Source organism: Grampus griseus, assembly GCF_964374135.1.
Source record: "Grampus griseus genome assembly, chromosome: 7".
In the NCBI taxonomy this organism is placed as follows: Eukaryota; Metazoa; Chordata; class Mammalia; order Artiodactyla; family Delphinidae; genus Grampus; species Grampus griseus.
Window position 1 is genome coordinate 80,632,456 of NC_139001.1, and position 21,699 is coordinate 80,654,154.

At 41.1% G+C, this 21,699-nt stretch overlaps 1 protein-coding gene and 1 long non-coding RNA gene across 2 annotated transcripts in view; one reads left to right on the top strand and one right to left on the bottom strand.

The window, feature by feature from the left end:
- LOC309824887 overlaps nucleotides 1-21,699 on the top strand; it is a 203,188-nt gene that overhangs the window by 135,281 nt on the left and 46,208 nt on the right. The window contains exon 2 of the long non-coding RNA XR_014296984.1: nucleotides 13,005-13,152. This is a non-coding gene — a long non-coding RNA (uncharacterized lncRNA). The remainder of the gene's footprint in view (nucleotides 1-13,004; nucleotides 13,153-21,699) is intronic.
- On the bottom strand, nucleotides 1,456-20,717 carry LYPD6B (LY6/PLAUR domain containing 6B; the record flags this gene model as incomplete). The annotated part of the gene is made up of 4 exons (XM_082658160.1): nucleotides 1,456-1,824; nucleotides 14,503-14,633; nucleotides 17,477-17,575; nucleotides 20,603-20,717. The coding sequence occupies 4 exons, from the start codon at nucleotides 20,715-20,717 to the stop codon at nucleotides 1,660-1,662; spliced, it is 510 nt and encodes a 169-aa protein (XP_082514286.1). The 3' UTR covers nucleotides 1,456-1,659.

The following is a 21,699-nucleotide window of genomic DNA, read 5'->3' on the forward strand; positions in this document are numbered from 1 at the left end:
AAGCTTGTAGACAATAGGTAAACGAATAGGCACGGCTGTGTTCCAACAAAACTGTGTTCACAGAAATAGGTAGTTGCTAGAGAGTGAGCCTCTGTCTCCCCCAAATTCGTGTGTTGGAGCCTAAATCCCAGATGTGGTGGTATTTGGATGTGGGGCCTCTGGGAGCTGGCTAGGTCATGCAAGTGGAGCCTCATGAACGCCATTAGTACCCTTATGCTCACTCTCTGCACTCTGCCCTGAGAGGATATGAGAAAACCACAGTCTGCAAACCTGGAAGAGAGCTCTCCCCAGACAGTAGATCTGCTGGCACCTTGATCTTGCATTTCGCAGCCTCCAGAACTGTGAGGATGACATGTTTTAGTTTAAGCCACCTGGTCAACAGCCTATTTGCTACGGCAGACTGAGAGCGGTGAGATGTATTTGTCCCATGGCCCACAGTTTGCCAACCCCCATCATAGATGAGCCCGCGTGGCTCATGCAAGGACAGCATCATTAGTGGATTCTACGGAGCACTCAGGATTCTAATGGTAGATGCTCAATTAAAAAAAAACAAACACTTCATTAGCTCCTCACTATACATACAAGGGCAGAGTGTTTAAAGGTCACCCCAAAGTGTAAAGGCAGGAAATTAGGATTCTAGAAACAGAAGTTGTTCATCTGAAATTCTGGGACTGTGTTATAAGAAGGAAAGAGAAGACAAGGGGACCAAACATTTTAGCATGTGTTTAGAAAGGTTCTCTTAGTGGCCCTGACATTCAGAGACAAGTTGACTGGGAGAGGGACACTAGTGCCAGTTTCTCTGTCTTTAAGCTGCTACTTTTGAGAGTCCATTACATGATAAGGTATCATCTTCCTTGATCAGGGAGGTTTCCTCACCTTCTCAACTCACTAATTTTGCATTTAGCATCCTAAGAAGGGTCCTTCACCCAAAAGAAAAAACTATGTCACAATGGCATAGAATTTTATACTTTAAGCTAGAATATATCACCTGTGGTGCATGGACACATAACTTCGATTAGCCTCCCTTATGACACTGGTTAATGTTTCATCTGAGATCGCCACATCGGCCAAGAAACACATAAGCATGCATTTTACATTGTATAATTTAAAAGTTTTATTTCCCCCCACAATAGCAAATGGGTTTCATATTAGTTCCACTGGAAGTTTTCTTCTTGTAGTTGCCCTTCTCATTGACTACACCGTTGGCGGGGAAATTGCTTTCTTATTGGAGAAGGGTTATATTTCATAGAGATGCTCTGAGCTAATCACAGAAAAGAGAGGGTCTGATCCAGCAGCCCCTGAAGGAGTTGATCAGTCAAGGAGTCCTTTCTGCTCCAGGCCTGGTCAGGTGGGGACAATACAGGCTACTGAACCTGCCCGTAGTAGATGCTGGCAAGACTCTCCTTGCAGAAGTGACTAAATGCAGCCCCTTTGATCAAGAAATATAAAATCCACAACATCCCTCAGTCCCTGCCAAGTCCCCTTCCTCAGTGGCCTCGTGCAGGAGCATTTCAGCTAAGCACCTGGCTTCTGCTTTGGGGTCCGATGAGCATTCTTCACCAAGTGCAAGATGGGTCTTCACTCCAAAGTTCACTGTTTACACAGTTGTTGGCTTGTGCTTTAGAGGGCTGGTCTCTGCCTCGCCCAGGAATGGTGGTATCACATCAACAGCAGCATGAAGGCCCAGGCCAGCACTGGTAGGTGGAGCGCAGGGGCACGGCTGCCAGACGTCCTCTGAGCATGCATCACAGCAAAGACCGCATTCGTGTGGTTGGTGGGTAACTCAACATTGCAGATCATCCCTTCACAGCAAGACCTACACTCCTGTTACCAAAGGAAGAGGAGAAGGAAAGAGCAAGTGAATAAAGGGAAGAAGAGGGAAGGGTCAAATGAAGAAAAACAAAAGCCTTCTTCAGCTCTGAGGACAGAATTATTTTTTTATCTTTTATGAGTATATAAATTTTTATTTCAATTTAAAATTTTTCTAAAATATAATGGCATACAAGAGAAAAATGCTGTCTTATTTTTTAAATGTTTGAGACTTAATAAACATTATGAATTTGAAAATGTACCTTTTTCCTATCAAATTGACAAAGATTTCCAAAATGTACATGAGCCTGGGTCCATGACGTTGTAGTAATTTTGATATTCTCAAACACTGCTACTGGGAATATAATTGCTTCAGTTTTTCTGGGGAGTAATTTGGCAATCTTTATCAAGAGCTTCAAGATTATTTATATAAATCAATCCAGTAATATGCACCAAAGTCACAAAGATTATGTGGGGCTTTTTTTAGAATAGAGAAATATTAAAAGCTGCCTAGTATTTTTAATACGGAATTAGATAAACAAATTATAGTACAAACACATATTTTAATATTATGTAGCCATTAAGAATATTTCTGAAGAATAGTTAATAGGTAAGTTTTCTTTATAAGTATTTTTATTTTATATTGGAGTATATAGTTGATGTGTTAGTTTCAGGTGTCCAGCACCTAAACAGTTAGACATGTATCTATTCTTTTTCAAATTCTTTTCCCATATAAGTTATTGCAGAATATTGAGCAGAGTTCCCTGTGCTATACAGTAGGTCCTTGCTGTTTATCTATTTAAAATATAGTGGCGTGTAAATATCAACCCCAAACTCCCAATTTATCCCTGCTGGTTATCTATTTAAAATATAGTAGCGTGTAAATATCAACCCCAAACTCCCAATTTATCCCTCTCCCCCACCTTTCCCCTTTGGTAACCATAAGTTTGTTTTCAAAGTCTGTGAGTCTGTTTCTGTTTTGTAAATAAGTTCATTTGTATCATCTCTTTTTTTAAAGATTCAGCATATAAGTGATATCATATATTTATCATACTAAGTCAGAAAGAGAAAGACAATCTCCAGGTCATCCGTGTTGCTGCAAATGGCATTATTTCATTCTTTTAACGGCTGAGTAATATTCCATTGTATATATGTACCACATCTTCTTTATCCATTCATCTCTCAATGGACATTTAGGTTACTTCCATGTCTTGGCTATTGTAGGTTATATGCCCAGGAGTGGGATTGCTGGGTCATATGGTAGTTCTATTTTTAGTTTTTTAAGGAACCTCCATACTGTTCTCCATAGCAGCTGTACCAATTTACATTCCCACCAACAGTGTAGGAGGTTCCTGTTTTCTCCACACCTTCTCAAGCATTTATTGTTTGTAGACTTTTTGATGATGGCCATTCTAACGTGTGAGGTGATATCTCGTTATAGTTTTGATTTGCATTTCTCTAATAATTAGTGGTGTTGAGCCTTTTCATGTGCCTCTAGGCCATCTGTATGTCTTCTTTTTTTTTAATTTTATTTTTTTATTTTTTATTTTTTTAAACATCTTTATTGGAGTATAATTGCTTTACAATGGTATGTCAGTTTCAGCTTCACAACAAAATGAATCAGTTATATATATACATATGTTCCCATATCTCTTCCCGCTTGCATCTCCCTCCCTCCCACCCTCCCTATCCCACCCCTCCAGGCGGTCACAAAGCACCGAGCTGATCTCCCTGTGCTATGCAGCTGCTTCCCACTAGCTATCTACCTTACGTTTGGTAGTGTATATATGTCCATGCCTCTCTCTTGCTTTGTCACCGTTTACCCTTCCCCCTCCCCATAGCCTCCAGTCCATTCTCTAGTAAGTCTGTGTCTTTATTCCTGTTTCACCCCTAGGTTTTTCATGACATTTTTTTTTTCTTAAATTCCATATATATGTGTTAGCATATGGTATTTGTCTCTCTCTTTCTGACTTACTTCACTCTGTATGACAGACTCTAGGTCTATCCACCTCATTACAAATAGCTCAATTTCGTTTCTTTTTATGGCTGAGTAATATTCCATTGTATATATGTGCCACATCTTCTTTATTCATTCATCCGATGATGGACATGTAGGTTGTTTCCATCTCTGGGCTACTGTAAATAGAGCTGCAATGAACATTTTGGTACATGACTCTTTTTGAATTATGGTTTTCTCAGGGTATATGCCCAATAGTGGGATTGCTGGGTCATATGGTAGTTCTATTTGTAGTTTTTTAAGGAACCTCCATACTGTTCTCCACAGTGGCTGTATCAATTTACATTCCCACCAACAGTGTAAGAGGGTTCCCTTTTCTCCACACCCTCTCCAGCATTTATTGTTTCTAGATCTTTTGATGATGGCCATTCTGACTGGTGTGAGATGATATCTCATTGTAGTTTTGATTTGCATTTCTCTAATGATTAGTGATGTTGAGCATTCTTTCATGTGTTTGTTGGCACTCTGTATATCTTCTTTGGAGAAATGTCTATTTAGGTCTTCTGCCCATTTTTGGATTGGGTTGTTTGTTTTGTTGTTATTAAGCTGCATGAGCTGCTTATAAATTTTGGAGATTAATCCTTTGTCAGTTGCTTCATTTGCAAATATTTTCTCCCATTCTGAGGGTTGTCTTTTGGTCTTGTTTATGGTTTCCTTTGCTGTGCAAAAGCTTTGAAGTTTCATTAGGTCCCATTTGTTTACTTTTGTTTTTATTTCCATTTCTCTAGGAGGTGGGTCAAAAAGGACCTTGCTGTGATTTATGTCATAGAGTGTCCTGCCTATGTTTTCCTCTAAGAGTTTGATAGTTTCTGGCCTTACATTTAGGTCTTTAATCCATTTTGAGCTTATTTTTGTGTATGGTGTTAGGGAGTGATCTAATCTCATACTTTTACATGTAGCTGTCCAGTTTTCCCAGCACCACTTATTGAAGAGGCTGTCCTTTTTCCACTGTACATTCCTGCCTCCTTCATCAAAGATAAGGTGACCATATGTGCGTGGGTTTATCTCTGGACTTTCTATCCTGTTCCATTGATCTATCTTTCTGTTTTTGTGCCAGTACCATACTGTCTTGATTACTGTAGCTTTGTAGTATAGTCTGAAGTCAGGAAGCCTGATTCCTCCAGCTCCGTTTTTCGTTCTCAAGATTGCTTTGGCTATTCGGGGTCTTTTGTGTTTCCATACAAATTGTGAAACTTTTTTTTCTAGTTCTGTGAAAAATGCCATTCGTAGTTTGAAAGGGATTGCATTGAATCTGTAGATTGCTTTGGGTAGTAGAGTCATTTTCACAACGTTGATTCTTCCAATCCAAGAACATGGTATATCTCTCCATCTATTTGTATCATCTTTAATTTCTTTCATCAGTGTCTTATAATTTTCTGCATACAGGTCTTTTGTCTCCTTAGGTAGGTTTATTCCTAGGTATTTTATTCTTTTTGTTGCAATGGTAAATGGAAGTGTTTTCTTGATTTCACTTTCAGATTTTTCATCCTTAGTGTATAGGAATGCCAGAGATTTCTGTGCATTAATTTTGTATCCTGCTACTTTATCAAATTCATTGATTAGCTCTAGTAGTTTTCTGGTAGCATCTTTAGGATTTTGTATGTATAGTATCATGTCATCTGCAAAGAGTGACAGCTTTACTTCTTCTTTTCCGATTTGCATTCCTTTTATTTCCTTTTCTTCTCTGATTGCTGTGGCTAGAACTTCCAAAACTATGTTGAATAAGAGTGGTGAGAGTGGGCAACCTTGTCTTGTTCCTGATCTTAGTGGAAATGCTTTCAGTTTTTCACCATTGAGGACGATGTTGGCTGTGGGTTTGTCATATATGGCCTTTATTATGTTGAGGAAAGTTCCCTCTATGCCTACTTTCTGCAGGGTTTTTATCATAAATGGGTGTTGAATTTTGTCAAAAGCTTTCTCTGCATCTATTGAGATGATCATATGGTTTTTCTCCTTCAATTTGTTAATATGGTGTATCACGTTGATTGATTTGCGTATATTGAAGAATCCTTGCATTCCTGGAATAAACCCCACTTGATCATGGTGTATGATCCGTTTAATGTGCTGTTGGATTCTGTTTGCTAGTATTTTGTTGAGGATTTTTGCATCTGTGTTCATCAGTGATATTGGCCTGTAGTTTTCTTTCTTTGTGACATCCTTGTCTGGTTTTGGTATCAGGGTGATGGTGGCCTCGTAGAATGAGTTGGGGAGTGTTCCTCCCTCTGCTATATTTTGGAAGAGTTTGAGAAGGATAGGTGATAGCTCTTCTCTAAATGTTTGATAGAATTCGCCTGTGAAGCCATCTGGTCCTGGGCTTTTGCTTGTTGGAAGATTTTTAATCACAGTTTCAATTTCAGTGCTTGTGATTGGTCTGTTCATATTTTCTATTTCTTCCTGATTCAGTCTTGGCAGGTTGTGCCTTTCTAAGAATTTGTCCATTTCTTCCAGGTTGTCCATTTTATTGGCATAGAGTTGCTTGTAGTAATCTCTCATGATCTTCTGTATTTCTGCAGTGCCAGTTGTTACTTCTCCTTTTTCATTTCTAATTCTATTGATTTGAGTCTTCTCCCTTTTTTTCTTGATGAGTCTGGCTAATGGTTTATCAATTTTGTTTATCCTTTCAAAGAACCAGCTTTTAGTTTTATTGATCTTTGCTATCATTTCCTTCATTTCTTTTTCATTTATTTCTGATCTGATTTTTATGATTTCTTTCCTTCTGCTAACTTTGGGGGTTTTTTGTTCTTCTTTCTCTAATTGCTTTAGGTGCAAGGTTAGGTTGTTTAGTTTCCTGTTTCTTAAGGTAGGATTGTATTGCTATAATCTTCCCTCTTAGAACACTTTTGCTGCATCCCATAGATTTTGAGTCATCGTGTCTCCATTGTCATTTGTTTCTAGGTATTTTTTGATCTCCTCTTTGATTTCTTCAGTGATCACTTTGTTATTAAGTAGTGTATTGTTTAGCCTCCATGTGTTTGTATTTTTTACAGATCTTTTCCTGTAATCGATATCTAGTCTCATAGCATTGTGGTCGGAAAAGATACTTGATACAATTTCAATTTTCTTAAATTTACCAAGGCTTGATTTGTGACCCAAGATATGATCTATCCTGGAGAATGTTCCATGAGCACTTGAGAAAAATGTGTATTCTGTTGTTTTTGGATGGAATGTCCTATAAATATCAATTAAGTCCATCTCGTTTAATGTATTATTTAAAGCTTGTGTTTCCTTATTTATTTTCATTTTGGATGATCTGTCCATTGGTGAAAGTGGGGTGTTGAAGTCCCCTACTATGAATGTGTTACTGTCGATTTCCCCTTTTATGGCTGTTAGTATTTGCCTTATGTATTGAGGTGCTCCTATGTTGGGTGCATAAATATTTACAATTGTTATATCTTCTTCTTGGATCGATCCCTTGATCATTATGTAGTGTCCTTCTTTGTCTCTTTTAATAGTCCTTATTTTAAAGTCTATTTTGTCTGATATGAGAATTGCTACTCCAGCTTTCTTTTGGTTTCCATTTGCATGAAATACCTTTTTCCATCCCCTTACTTTCAGTCTGTATGTGTCTCTAGGTCTGAAGTGGGTCTCTTGTAGACAGCATATATATGGGTCTTGTTTTTGTATCCATTCAGCCAATCTGTGTCTTTTGGTGGGAGCATTTAGTCCATTTACATTTAAAGTAATTATCGATATGTGTGTTCCCATTCCCATTTTCTTAATTGTTTTGGGTTCGTTATTGTAGGTCTTTTCCTTGTTTTGTGTTTCTTGCCTAGAGAAGTTCCTTTAGCAGTTGTTGTAGAGCTGGTTTGGTGGTGCTGAACTCTCTCAGCTTTGCTTGTCTGTAAAGGTTTTAATTTCTCCATCAAATCTGAATGAGATTCTTGCTGGGTAGAGTAATCTTGGTTGCAGGTTTTTCTCCTTCAACACTTTCAATATGTCCTGCCACTCCCTTCTGGCTTGCAGAGTTTCTGCTGAAAGATCAGCTGTTAACCTTATGGGGATTCCCTTGTGTGTTATTTGTTGTTTTTCCCTTGCTGCTTTTAATATGTTTTCTTTGTATTTAATTTTTGACAGTTTGATTAATATGTGTCTTGGCGTATTTCTCCTTGGATTTATCCTGTATGGGACTCTCTGTGCTTCCTGGACTTGATTAAATATTTCCTTTCCCATATTAGGGAAGTTTTCAACTATAATCTCTTCAAATATTTTCTCAGTCCCTTTCTTTTTCTCTTCTTCTTCTGGAACCCCTATAATTCGAATGTTGGTGCATTTAATGTTGTCCCAGAGGTCTCTGAGACTGTCCTCAGTTCTTTTCATTCTTTTTTCTTTATTCTGCTCTGCAGTAGTTATTTCCACTATTTTATCTTCCAGGTCACTTATCCGTTCTTCTGCCTCAGTTATTCTGCTATTGATCCCATCTAGAGTATTTTTCATTTATTGTGTTGTTCATCATTGTTTGTTTCATCTTTAGTTCTTCTAGGTCCTTGTTAACTGATTCTTGCATTTTGTCTATTCTATTTCCAAGATTTTGGATCATCTTTACTATCATTATTCTGAATTCTTTTTCAGGTAGACTGCCTATTCCTCTTCATTTGTTAGGTCTGGTGGGTTTTTATCTTGCTCCTTCATCTGCTGTGTGTTTTTCTGTCTTTTCATTTTGCTTATCTTACTGTGTTTGGGTTCTCCTTTTTGCAGGCTGAAGGTTCGTAGTTCCTGTTGTTTTTTGTGTCTGTCCCCAGTGGCTAAGGTTGGTTCAGTGGGTTGTGTAGGCTTCCTGGTGGAGGGTACTAGTGCCTGTGTTCTGGTGGATGAGGCTGGATCTTGTCTTTCTGGTGGGCAGGTCCACGTCTGGTGGTGTGTTTTGGGGTGTCTGTAGACTTATTATGATTTTGGGCAGCCTCTCTGCTAATGGGTGGGGTTGTGTTCCTGTCTTGCTAGTTGTTTGGCATAGGATGTCCAGCACTGTAGCTTGCTGGTCGTTGAGTGAATTGGGTGCTGGCGTTGAGATGGAGATCTCTGGGAGATTTTCGCTGTTTGATATTATGTGCAGCTGGGAGGCCTCTTGTGGACCAGTGTCCTGAAGTTGGCTCTCCCACCTCAGAGGCACAGCACTAACTCCTGGCTGCAGCACCAAGAGCCTTTCATCCACACTGCTCCTTAATTTGGGATGATTCGTTGTCTATTCATGTATTCCACAGATGCAGGGTACATCAAGTTGATTGTGGAGCTTTAATCCGCTGCTTCTGAGGCTGCTGGGAGAGATTTCCCTTCTCTTATTTGTTCTCACAGCTCCCAGGGGCTCAGCTTTGGATTTGGCCCCGCCTGTGCGTGTAGGTTGCTGGAGGGCGTCTGTTCTTTGCTCAGACAGGACGCGGTTAAAGGAGCTGCTGATTCGGAGGCTCTGGCTCACTCAGGCCGTGGGTAGGGAGGGTCACGGAGTGTGGGGCGGGCCAGCGTTGGCAGAGGCCAGCGTGACATTGCTAGCCTGAGGCTCTCCCAGGGGAGTTGTCCCTGGATCCCGGGACCCTGGCGGGCTGCACAGGCTCCCCGGAAGGGGGTGTGGATAGTGACCTGTGTTCGCACACAGGCTTCTTGGTGGCGGCAGCAGCGGCCTTAGCGTCTCATGTCTGTCTCTGGGCTCCGCACTTTTAGCCGCGGCTCGCGCCCGTCTCTGGAGCTCTCTTAAGCAGCGTTCTTAATCCCCTCTCCTCGTGCACCAGGAAACAAAGAGGGAAGAAAAAGTCTCTTGCCTCTTTGGCATGTCCAGACTTTTCCCCGGACTCCTTCCTGGCTAGTCGCGGTGCACTAACGCCCTGCAGGCTGTGTTCACGCCGCCAGCCCCAGTCCTCTCCCTGCGCTCCGACTGAAGCCGGAGGCTCAGCTCCCAGCCCCGCCTGCCCCGGCGCTCGAGCAGACAAGCCTCTCGGCTGGTGAGTGCCAGTCGGCCCCAATCCTCTGCGCTGGAATCTCTCTGCTTTGCCCTCCGCACCCCTGTTGCTGTGCTCTCCTCCGCGGCTCCCCCACTCCGCCACCCGCAGTCTCCGCCCGCGAAGGGGCTTCCTAGTGTGTGGACACTTTTCCTCCTTCACAGCTCCCTCCCGCTGGTGCAGGACCCGTCCCTATCCTTTTGTCTCTGTTTATTTTTTTCTTTTGCCCTAACCAGGTACGTGGGGGGTTGCTTGCCTTTTGGGAGGTCTGAGGTCTTCTGCCAGCGTTCAGTAGGTGCTCCGTAGGAGTTGTTCCACGCGTAGATGTATTTCTGGTGTATCTGTGGGGAGGAAGGTGATCTCCGCGTCTTACTCTTCCGCCATCTTCCCGGAAGTCCCATCTGTATGTCTTCTTTGGAGAAATGTCTATTTAGGTCTTCTGCCCATTTTTGGATTGGGTTGTTTGTTTTTTTGATATTGAGCTGCATGAGCTGCTTGTATATTTTGAAGATTAATCCCTTGTTGGTTGCTTCATTTGCAAATATTTTCTCCCATTCTGTGGGTTGTCTTTTCGTTTTGTTTATGGTTTCCTTTGCTGTGCAAAAGCTCTTGAGTTTAATTAGGTCCTTTTTTGTTTTGTTTGCTTGTTTTATTTCCATTATTCTAGGAGACGGATCAAAAAAGATATTGCTGCGATTTATGCCAGAGTGTTCTGCCTATGTTTTCCTCTAAGAGTTTTAGAGTATCAGGCCTTACATTTAGGTCTTTAAACCATTTTGAGTTTATTTTTGTGTATGGTGTTAGGGAGTGTCTAATTTCATTCTTTTACATGTAGCTGTCCAGTTTTCCCAGCACCATTTATTGAAGAGACTGTCTTTTCTCCATTGTATAGTCTTGCCTTGTTTGTCATAGATTAATTGACCATAGGTGTGTGGGTTTTCTATTTCTATTCTGTTTTCTCTGGGCTTTCTATCCTGTTCCATGGATCTATATTTCTGTTTTTGTGCCAGTACCATACTGTTTTGGTTACTGTAGCTCTTTGTAAGTGGTACAGTCTGAAGTCAGGGAGCCTGATTCCTCCAACTCAGTTTTTCTTTCTCAGGATTGCTTTGGCTATTTGGGGTCTTTTGTTCTCCATATAAATTTTAAAACTTTTTGTTTTAGTTCTCTGAAAAATGCCACTGGTAATTTGATAGAGATTGCATTGAATCTGTAGATTGCTTTGGGTAGTATAGTCATTTTGACAACATTGATTCTTCCATTTCAAGAATATGGTATATCTCTCCATTTGTTTGTGTCACCTTTGATGTCTTTCATCAGCATCATAGTTTTCTGAGTACAGGTCTTTTGTCTCCTTAGGTAGGTTTATTCCTAGGTATTTTGTTCTTTTTGATGCAGTGGTAATTGGGATTATTTCTTTGATTTCTCTTTCTGATCTTTCATTGTTAGCATATAGGAATGCAAGAGATTTCTGTATCCTACGACTTTACCAAATTCATTGATGAGCTCTGGTTGTTTTCTGGTAGCATCTTTAGGGTTTTCTATTTATAGTATCATGTCATCTGCAAACAGTAACAGTTTTACTTCTTTTTCAATTTGGATTCCTTTTATTTCTTTTTCTTCTCTGATTGCCATGGCTAGGACTTCCAAAACTATGTTGAATAACAGTGGTGAGAGTAGACATCCTTGTCTTGTTCCTGATCTTAGAGGAAATGCTTTCAGTTTATGGCCTTGATTAGATTGGTTCCCTCTATGCCCACTTTCTGGAGAGTTTTTATCATAAATGGGTGGTGAATTTTGTCAAAAGCTTTTTCTGCATCTATTGAGATGACCATATGATTTTGATTCTTCAATTTGTTGATGTGGTGTACCACACTGATTGATCTGTGTATATCAAAGGAGGTTGGTCCAGGGGCTTAAGCAGGCTTTTTGGTGGGAGGGACTGGTTCCTGCCCACTGGTGGGTGGAGCTGGGTCATGTCCCTCTGGTGGGCAGGGCCGTGTCAGGAGGTATATTTAGCTGGTAGCTGTGTGCTCAGGAAGACTTTAAGCAGCCTGTCTGTTGATGGGTGGGGCTGTGTTCCCACCCCATTGTTTGTTTGGTCGGCAAACAAGGTGTCCCAGCACAGGAGCCTACAGGCTGTTGGGTGGGGCCAGGTCTTGGTGAGAAAATGGCGGGCTCCCAGAGGGCTCATGCCAATGAGAACTTCCCAGAACTACCACTGCCAGTGTCTTTGTCCCTGCAGTGAGCCACACCCCGCCTTCACAGGAGACCCTCCAATACCAGCAGGTAGGTCTGGCCCAGACTCTTATGAGGTCCCTGCTTTTCTCCCTGGGTCCTAGTCACACAAGACCCTGTGTGTGCCCTCTAAGAGTGGAGTTTGTTTCCTCCCGTCCTGTGGCGCTCCTGTGACAAACCCCAGTGGCCTCAAAGCCAGATTCTCTGGGGGCTCCTCCTCCCATTGCCAGACCCCCAAGCTGGGGAGCTTGATGTGGGGCTCAGAACTTTCACTCCTGTGGGTGAACTTCTGTGACAGAATTATTTTCCAGTTCGTGGGTTGCCCACTGGGCTGGTTTGGGATTTGATTTTATCACAGTTGCACCCCTTCTACCATCTCCTTGGGGCTCTTTGTCTTTGGATGTAGGATCTCTTTTTTGGTAGGTTTCAGCGTTTTTCTTGTCGATGGTTGTTCCGCGGTCATCTGTGATTTTGGTGTTTCGTAAGGGAAGATAAGCTCATGTCCTTCTACTATGCCATCTTTTCTCCAAGTTTTCATACTGTAATTTTTCTAAGTGGAAACGTTTCTTTGAGGTGGGAATTCAGGAAGGGCCTGGCTGGGCAGTTCTGGCTTGGGGTCTCTTAAGTGGTTGCAGTGAGACAGTAACTGAAGTGCAAACATTTAGGAGGTTAAAGACCTGAGGACAGAATTGAGTTGGCTTTTAGTCTGTGAGTCATCCAGGCCCTTGGGCACCCTTCCCCCCACTTACCTCAAAGTAAAAACCATCTTGAGAGTCTTTTCATTTTAAGTGTGATACCTGCACCAACCCAAGCATGAGAAAGGCAAACTGAATAAGACTGCTTAACTGAGTCAACAACTCTTCTGAAGGTTTGTAAGCAGAAACACTGAAACAAAAATAAAAGCTAGGAACCTTTTGGATTGGTCATTGATTTTCTTTCTCAGTACTACTTGTTAGGGGATAATTATCACTCTTGTTGTCTGTACTAACAAACACTGATTCCTATCTTTACAGCGGCATGCTCCCTCACGGCACAAGGTGTTCTCAAGGGAAGCACTCCCTGTCATGATATCGGATACAACGCCTCAACCTGATAAATCTGGACATTCACAGAGGCTTTCAGGATAAAGTGTCTATATCAAATGGCTTCCAGGATGGCCAGGTAAGATAAAGTATCTACCTCAGTGGTTCTCAATCCTGGCTGCACATCACAATCACCTTGGGGAACTTCAAAAAACAAAAATCCCTGAGGCCCAGGATCTCACTCGGAAGTTGCTTCAATTGGTCTGGGATGCCCACCCGACACCAAAGCCCACAAAAGCTAACCAGCAGATTCTCCTTTGTAGCTGGAGCTAAAAGCCAATGGTGTCAGCAACTGAACTTATCTATGAAACAGACTCACAGACGTAGAGAAACAACTTGTGGTTGCCAAGGTGGGGAGGGAAGGATTGGGAGTTTGGGGTCAGCAGATGCAAACTGTTACATATAGGATGGATAACCAACAAGGTCCTACTGCATAGCACAGGGAACTGTATTCAATATCCTGTGATAAACCATAATGGAAAAGAATATGAAAAAGAATATATAACTGAGTCATTTTGGTGTACAGCAGAAATGAACACAACACTTTAGATCAAGCATACCAAACTAAATTTTTTTAGAAAGCCACTGGTGTCAGGACCATTTTCTTTATGTATAGGCTAAATTGAATTTGAAGATCTCATGAAATTAACATACCTTCAAGTAATTTTTTCTCAACCATTTCAGGATTCCAGGCATGTAAAAGAGTAAAATGCTCATTTAGAATGGTAGAATGAGAAAACTGAAGAGATAGATTCATCTAAAATGTATCTATCGCTCATTTTTTTTTTTTTTGTGGTACGCGGGCCTCTCACTGTTGTGGCCTCTCCTGTTGCGGAGCACAGGCTCCGTACGCGCAGGCTCAGCGGCCATGGCTCACGGGCCCAGCCGCTCTGTGGCATGTGGGATCTTCCCGGACCGGGGCACGAACCCGTGTCCCCTGCATCGGCAGGTGGACCCCCAGCCGCTGTGCCACCAGGGAAGCCCTCTATTGCTCATTTTAATAAGCTGGGGTTAACCTCTCAGATTCTCACCTCCTCGTCTGTTTCCACCTTCTCGGTGCAGTGCTCTTGGTGATTTCTAGCCATAAACAAAATATGTAAGCTGGGCTGTGTAGTGTTGGTCATCCTCTCGTGCATGGATTGTTTGCTTTTGGGGCTTCCAGTGTTGACTTCAGACAATTCACCCAAAGTCCAAGGTCTAGACCCTGGGGTCTAGCTCTGGAATCTGAGAATTATCATTTGTTTTTAGTAATATTATTGTTTGATGGACAGAAAGGCTTCTTCTTTCATCTCCATTGTATCAGTGTAAGGGAGTCTCTCAAAGTATACGTATGTTTGACATTATCTATCCTTCCTGCCTCTCTATATACAACCAGCCGTCACCATCAAGAAACCACAGGACGATAACTACACACACATATGCTCCTTACCGTGTGTTCAGAATCTCGGCTGTGGTGGCAGCCAACAAAATGACATTCACTTGTGGAGGCACACTTTTTGGTGATCGATGTACTCCTTCCATGACTGGTAAAGTGATGTACTGTCAAACAGTACTGTGTATCTAGGCAGAAAAAAGCAACTTATTTTTTTTGCAATGTAAAAAGCAACCTTTCAACAGTCACTTCAGAAATGACTAAAATTCAGGATGATCCTTACGTTTCTAGGCGGTATTGCTGAACAGGCATTAGCATCTGAAGCACATGTCTATTTTTAAAATGAATATAAATGGGCACTTATTCTTTGGTGCCAGGTAAAGCTGAGAAAAAATTGGACAAGCTTTTCATCAAAACCATAGGTCCAAGAAGTAGGGGATATGGGGACATATGTATGCATAAACTATTGTGAAGCAATTATACTCCAATAAAGGAGTATAACTGCAAAAAAATAGGTCTGCTCATTTCCTAAGAAAGTGTCAAGTGGAAGGTAAGACGCTGACGTAGGCAGTTTTCCAGGGTTTGTGCTCTTCACCAGCACACTATCGTGCCTCTTAGTACACGCAGCGTTGAACTGGGCGTGAGCAGAGCGCTCTACAAGAGCAGCTGACTGGGACTCTGAAGGACAGGGAACCACTACATGTTCTGGAAGGCATTCTCATTTGTACTCCAGACAAAGAAGAATTGAGAACTGGTAGCTGCCTGTGTTCCTAGAGACCGTCACACATGCTAAAGCAGCCCTACAAAGTCAGAGTTAAACGCCGGGGTAAATAAAATAAGAAATGTCATTCTTGTCATATCCTGTTACCTAGAGAACCTCTTTTAACAACCCTGGCAGACCACAGAAGCAGAGCTATAAAGTGAAAAGGAAACCTGAGATGACAAAGAATAGCCACAGGCCTGTGTGCCCCAAGAAATGGTTGACTATCACCCCCTCAATAATGACAAGGTGAAAAGTGAGCAATTACAGCCTCAGAATTCCAGATGGTTAGTATTTTGGGGGCTTGGCTGGTGTACAATCAAGAATGTACTGTTACGCACGCTGGAATGCGGGGGGCATTCCGAGTCCATCTCTCTATGAGTCAGGCTTTCCCTGACATTTTCTTGTTGGCGAAAAGCTGCAGCATCCCCCTTTTGCTCCCATGTTTCAACAGAGATGAAATTCTAAAACCCAGAAATTTCCATGCGTGTTCCCATTAAAAGTGGCTTCGATTAATGAGAGACAAATTGGAACGTGCACAGACCTAGTAGGAACAGCATTTGGTAAAATCCAAAAGAATAATGCCAGCCATAAAGATGAGGATAAGAAAAGTGCCAGACAGTGTCCATAAAGAGGCTGGACATCAATGCCCCAATCGACCACTGTTCCGAACCCTTCCCATCCAGTTCTTGGGAGAATTTAAAGCAAATGGTTCAAGAATGATACCCACCCTCTGACACAAGCTAGTTAAAGAGAGGCATCTGCCAGCCTCAGAAACATTGAAATTCATGTCTGTGAAAAACGTAGAAACAAATCCCCAAAAGCATACATGCGCTCACAAGCACAGTTCAGTCAACCACTCTGCAGAACTGTAAAATAACCGCAAGAAAAAAATATTTTGATAATTATTCTTGGAAAGAAATAATGAAAAATACTGTCCATGTAAATGTCACAGCCATCTGTGCTAATTTACAGTGTGAGATTCTCAGGCCCAGGAGAGGTCTCCAGTGTATATACTATTTCTTGGTTCCACAGTTTGGCATCATCTGGAAGAGGTAAGGCTATTCCACTGCCATAATGTGATACAGAAATTTCCAAAAGATTCAAGGTAATAGTAGACCCAAACTGGTAATCTCTAAGTCTGGGAAGAGTTTTGTTTTTGTTGGCTTTTTACATCTGAAAACCTAAAAAAACAGTGCATCCTATAATCCAAATAGCCTGATCTCCTTATTCTAAGTAGAGCTTTTCAATTACAGCTCATCCATCAGCACACCCTGTCTGCTTTACCTCCAAGTTTAGTCCAAGTCATCATCTTCTCCTGCCCCAAAACAATGAAAGACCCCATTTGGTGTCCCCTTCTTCTCTTGTGCCCAACCATCCATTCTGCACTCAGCAGCCAGAGAAATATTTTAGAACACACCTAGCATCTTGTACTCCACGGCTTAAACACCCTACTCCCTTCCCATCACATTTACAATGAAATCCAAACTTCTTATCAGAACAAATAAGATGCTGCACATCCCAGTCCTTAAATCTCGATCAGATCCTTTCTCCATCTCCTACTACACCTCACCAGCCAGCCTTCTTCCTGTTCACAGAGGAAGCCAAATCTTGCCTTTGCACCTGCTGTTCCCTCTTCCTGGCATGCTCTTCCTGCAGATGTCCACGCAGCTGACTCGTTTTGGTCATTCGGTTCTCAGTTCAAATGTATATTCCTCAGAGAAGATTTCCTGACTACCTAGTCAAAGGCATCCCTTCATTCTGTCAATATTTACTGAGCACCTAATATGGTCTAGGCACTGGATTAGGCACTGGGGATCTACCAGGGAACTAAACAAACTAAAAAGATGCTCAAATGTTCGTTGAATAAATGAATGAGTTTCTCAAGCATCAGTGTATCTCAAGAGTACAAAAACCTTCCTTTGCCTTAGCCAGTAAGTAGGACTTTTCTAGCAGTATCATCAAGCATTTCTGACATTCTTAGAATGCCCTAGTCAACACTGTGGTCTATTTGTTCTCCCTGGTAAATATTAAGAAATTCTTCCTCAAAGCCCATACAACTACAAATTGAGGCTATGCATCAGTTTCCATGTACTCTCAGAGTAGTCTGATGTCTGGATAGTCTCGTCAAAAAAATCTCTGATTTCTATAGAACATCATCGGCCTGCTGGTTTGCTAATCTCATCACATAAGATGCCTCTGCTCAGGGCCAGTTAAGAGAGATCTAAATGAGGTCTGATCACCAAAGAGTTCCAAACTCAGCACACTTACTTTGTGGGCACCATTTGTCTTCTGCCCATCGATTGCAGTTATAATTATCCCCTGCATTTTCACAGGTAAAACACTTGAAGCTGTTTGGAAATGGTGTCGCTTTAAAAAAAAAAAAAAAATGGAAAGGAAAACAGTATGGTTAAAAATTTTTTTCAAACATCAAATATGGCATAAAGTTAGCAACTTTCACTAGATCAAATGAAAGTTACAAGTCATTATCCTTACAATTTCTGTTTCTATGGAGCTGGGCTTAACTGCCACACTTTGGGGAATTTTCTTTATTCCCTTTTCTTTGAATATTTCATCTATGAATATCTACTACAGAGTAATGCAAATGATTCTATGAGCCACTTTTAAATATCCATGGTATTGTTCTATTATAATTTATAACTTGGGGATAAGTGAGGGTTGAGTGGACAGGCAAAGACGGTGGCAATATTGGGACCAATACTTTGATATAGTATCAGCCCTGAAAAGAACTGGAGTCACATTAACCTAAGCTTGAATTCTGTGCTTCTCACTAATTAGTTGTATGATTTTTTAACCTCTAAGAAATAATAATATTTACAATAATAGTGACAGTGAAGATCCCCATGACTTGCAGAGATAAAGATTAAACAGCAGGTTGCAAGAAAAATATCTAGTAGAGTCCCTGGCACATCAAAAACCAGGTTGGTTTCCATCCATATGTACTTGCATTACAGCTACACTTAACTTCAAACAAGTAATCTCATTTGATATATGTCAGTTATCCCAACATTAGACCTCTTTCAGGAATGTAACATTTAATAGAAGGATGATAGTAATTCTCAGGCCCTTGTTCTCAGGCAGGAGTGTCACTGAAAGGAGGAATTATGAGCCGCCAGCAGTCTGGATTGAGAACAACTAGTATGTTCTTTTTTTTCTTTATGCTTTCTTTTTCCTGCCTTGTATCTTGTTATTTTGTTGGGTGAGAAGTCAAAAGTACAATAAATTTGACATTTCTCTATAGGCCAGAGTATAAAGCCCTGTATGAAACTTTCAGTTCTCCTATTTTTGGAGAATGAAACAGACACAGATCAAGGTATCCCTAAGTTGGGATGATAATTAGAAAGCAGTGCATAAAACAAGAGCAAAATATCAAAAGCTGAAGTTCAGAGGACATGAAAGTAGTTCTTGCAATACATTTCAGTTTTGCCTATGCATAAAAGTGAATTAGGTAAGTAAATAAATAATGAAATCCATTTTCACCTATTAATTCAGCACAGTTTAAAAAATACTAAAACTCAATGCTGGTAGGTAAATAGTTAATGTATAAACTGGCACAACCTTTTTGATTTAGTAATTCTAAGCATCTATTCTAAGGTCATTCGCCAACTGAAGAGGAAACTTCATTTAAAACGATTTTCAATGAAGCGTTAACATTTAGCCTGCTTGTGAGAGTGTGTGTGCGTGCACTCGTGGGGCCCAGTATAAAGCTTGGGGAAATAGTTTACTCACATAGCCAGCTATGTGAGTAAAAACATTTTTAATGTAAGACATTAAAATACTTTCAAAGTCATGGAAAAATATTCAAAACACAATGTAAACAAAAGCTACTGCAAAATTAAATTTGTGTGATCTCTGCCACGAAGTTAAATACGCATACAGAGCAAGAACAGTAGAAGGAAACACAGTTGACCCTTGAACAACGTGGAGGTCAGGGGCGCCAACCTGCCATGCAGTTGAAAATCCTCATGTAATTTATAGTCGGCCCTGCATATGGCCCTCTGCAGACCATGCAGTACTAGAGTATGGACAATGGGGAAAAAATCCACATGTAAGTGGACCCAGGCAGTTCAAACCCGCGTTGTTCAAGGGTCAGCTGTATTCAAAAATGGAAAGAAGAGCTCCCTCTGAATCTTGGGATTATGAATAAATTTTGTTTTCTTCTACACATTTCCTGTCTCTTTGGAATTTTCTGTAGTAATCAAATATTACTTTTTTCTCTTTAATAATTTTTTCTTATAAAAGGTTACAAATTTGTCAGTAATGTAGATTTTATGAAAAGTATGTCTATGCTATGCCATTAAGCTATCAGTATATGTTCACTATCAATTTAGAAATTTGTAATAAATGATAGTTCAAGATGTGTGTGGGCTATTACTCATATGTATATGGTTGTGTAGTATATACGTGCGTACACAGACACCTACTAGTGACTGAATGTCCTTAAAAACAAAACACAAAATGCAGAATGGTAATCATACAGGAGTATGGAGTATGAGTAGTCCTCCTTTAGGAGTATAAAGACAGTGGTTCCCAAACCTGGCTGTGTATCAACAGCATCAGGAGAACTTTTCTAAAAAGAAGAGGGGGAAAAGGGAAAAACAATATTCTGCATACCACCCTCCTGACTACTGAATCTCGGGAGTATGTAGTTTTAAACGCTTTTATTGCGATTCTGATACTCTTACAGATGTGGGAACCACTGGCATTCACATTTCCACGAAACAATTTTCATCTATAACAAATCCTCTGTAAAGTATATCAGAGAAGTTTTACTTGTCTGGAGAGAAAGGAGGTGAGATTATATATATATGTTCATGCTTCATTAAAAGTCTTTTTAAATGCATTTTCTCTTCAAATGGCTAATGACCTTAGAATAGATTCTTGGAATTACTAAATATATATATATTTTATATATGTATATATAGTGACTGTGCATAATATTAATGAAAATCTAAATAGTACTCCCCTCCAAATTTCAAACATGCTAATCTGTTTTCAAAATTGTTAATGGCCATTTGAAAGTATATATAATTTATGCAGAAGCTTCCTACAGTCAATATCCTTCTCCAAGGAAGAGATCAACAAAGAACACTGAATTTCTCCTGCTGAGCCATTCTTATGGACAGTGTTCAGAAGATTATTTTAAACAAGAACCCTTTTGAGACTTCAGCAGGAAGCCAAACCATTTTAAAGAAATTGAGAAAATTTCTGTCACCATGTGTTACCCTTACTCATGGAAGTAGTGAAGACTTTCTGATTTACGCTGGGTATAAACCAAACGTTCCGGAAAAGGCAAAGTTACTATAGGGAAACAGGGACTTCAAACAGTTACTCTGACCCCCCCCATCACCAGTGATGGTGACAACCACTACTTACGGTCAAGAGGAGGCCGCACGTTATAGAAGTTGATGTTCTTGGCAAATGCCCGGTTTTCTGAGAAGATAAAGGTCTGGACCACAGCTACAGTGAGGGCATGACAGAGGAGCGGCATTCTGACCCTGGGTGTGGAAAAGTCCAAAACTCGTACACCTGCAGCGAAAAGAGACTGGTTGAGTTTATTGGCATTTTATACATCACTAGGAGTACGTTTTGCTTGTTTGGAAAGCTTGATTATTCAAATATATTCAACAATCTACTTGTTCTGTAGGGCCAGCACCTGTGAGTAAACTGCATTCTTCCCCATCAGATGAAAGTTGAGCAGTTGCTGCCTTTTACTGGGCAGGCCTCTGCACTCTGCAGGACGCCCAGTGGCCTGGGTTCCTGGAGATCAAGCAGCAGTCCTGGCCTGGCTGCGCCCCCTTCCACTGCTGCCTCAGTGGGCTGGCTTACTTCGTGCTGAACCACCTGATCTTTGAACAACCACAGGTCGGTTCAGAGGCATGCTCAGCTGAAGTTACAGAACCACCTGTCTGAAATTCCATCCCCTGAGTTAAATACCTATGGTTGATGAATTTTGCAACTCTTTCAAAACTTGGAAGAAACAATAAAAGTTGGAGCAGCAGGAAGGACACTGAGTAAAAGGGCAACCAGTTTGAGAAACAAAGTCTCTGCTGGATCCCAGAACACACAGACACTGAGAAGAGAAATAAGGGTAACCATGAAATGCCGTCCCCACCTGTTTCCGTCACTTCGGGAGCAAGGAGAAGCAGCCAGGTGGTTCTCAAGGAAACAGAATAACAGTTGTTTGAAAACCATACATATAACGTTAGTCCTGGCCCACAGATACTGTTCATCACTTTCGGCCACTTAAAGACAGCAGGGCCAAAACCCAGTGAAACAACAGATGTGCACACAGCACTGAGTAAGGTGTTCCATGTTAAGCCCCACAGGTTCCACCCTCTAGCAGCAGACCTGCTAGTAAGGAAATCTTCAGGAGACATGCTCGGAACCTGGAACATCACCACCAGCAGGTTCTCTTTGAGAAGGGGGAGGTGTGAGCCAGTAGAAAAAGTAAGTAACTTGGAGTCCAAAGA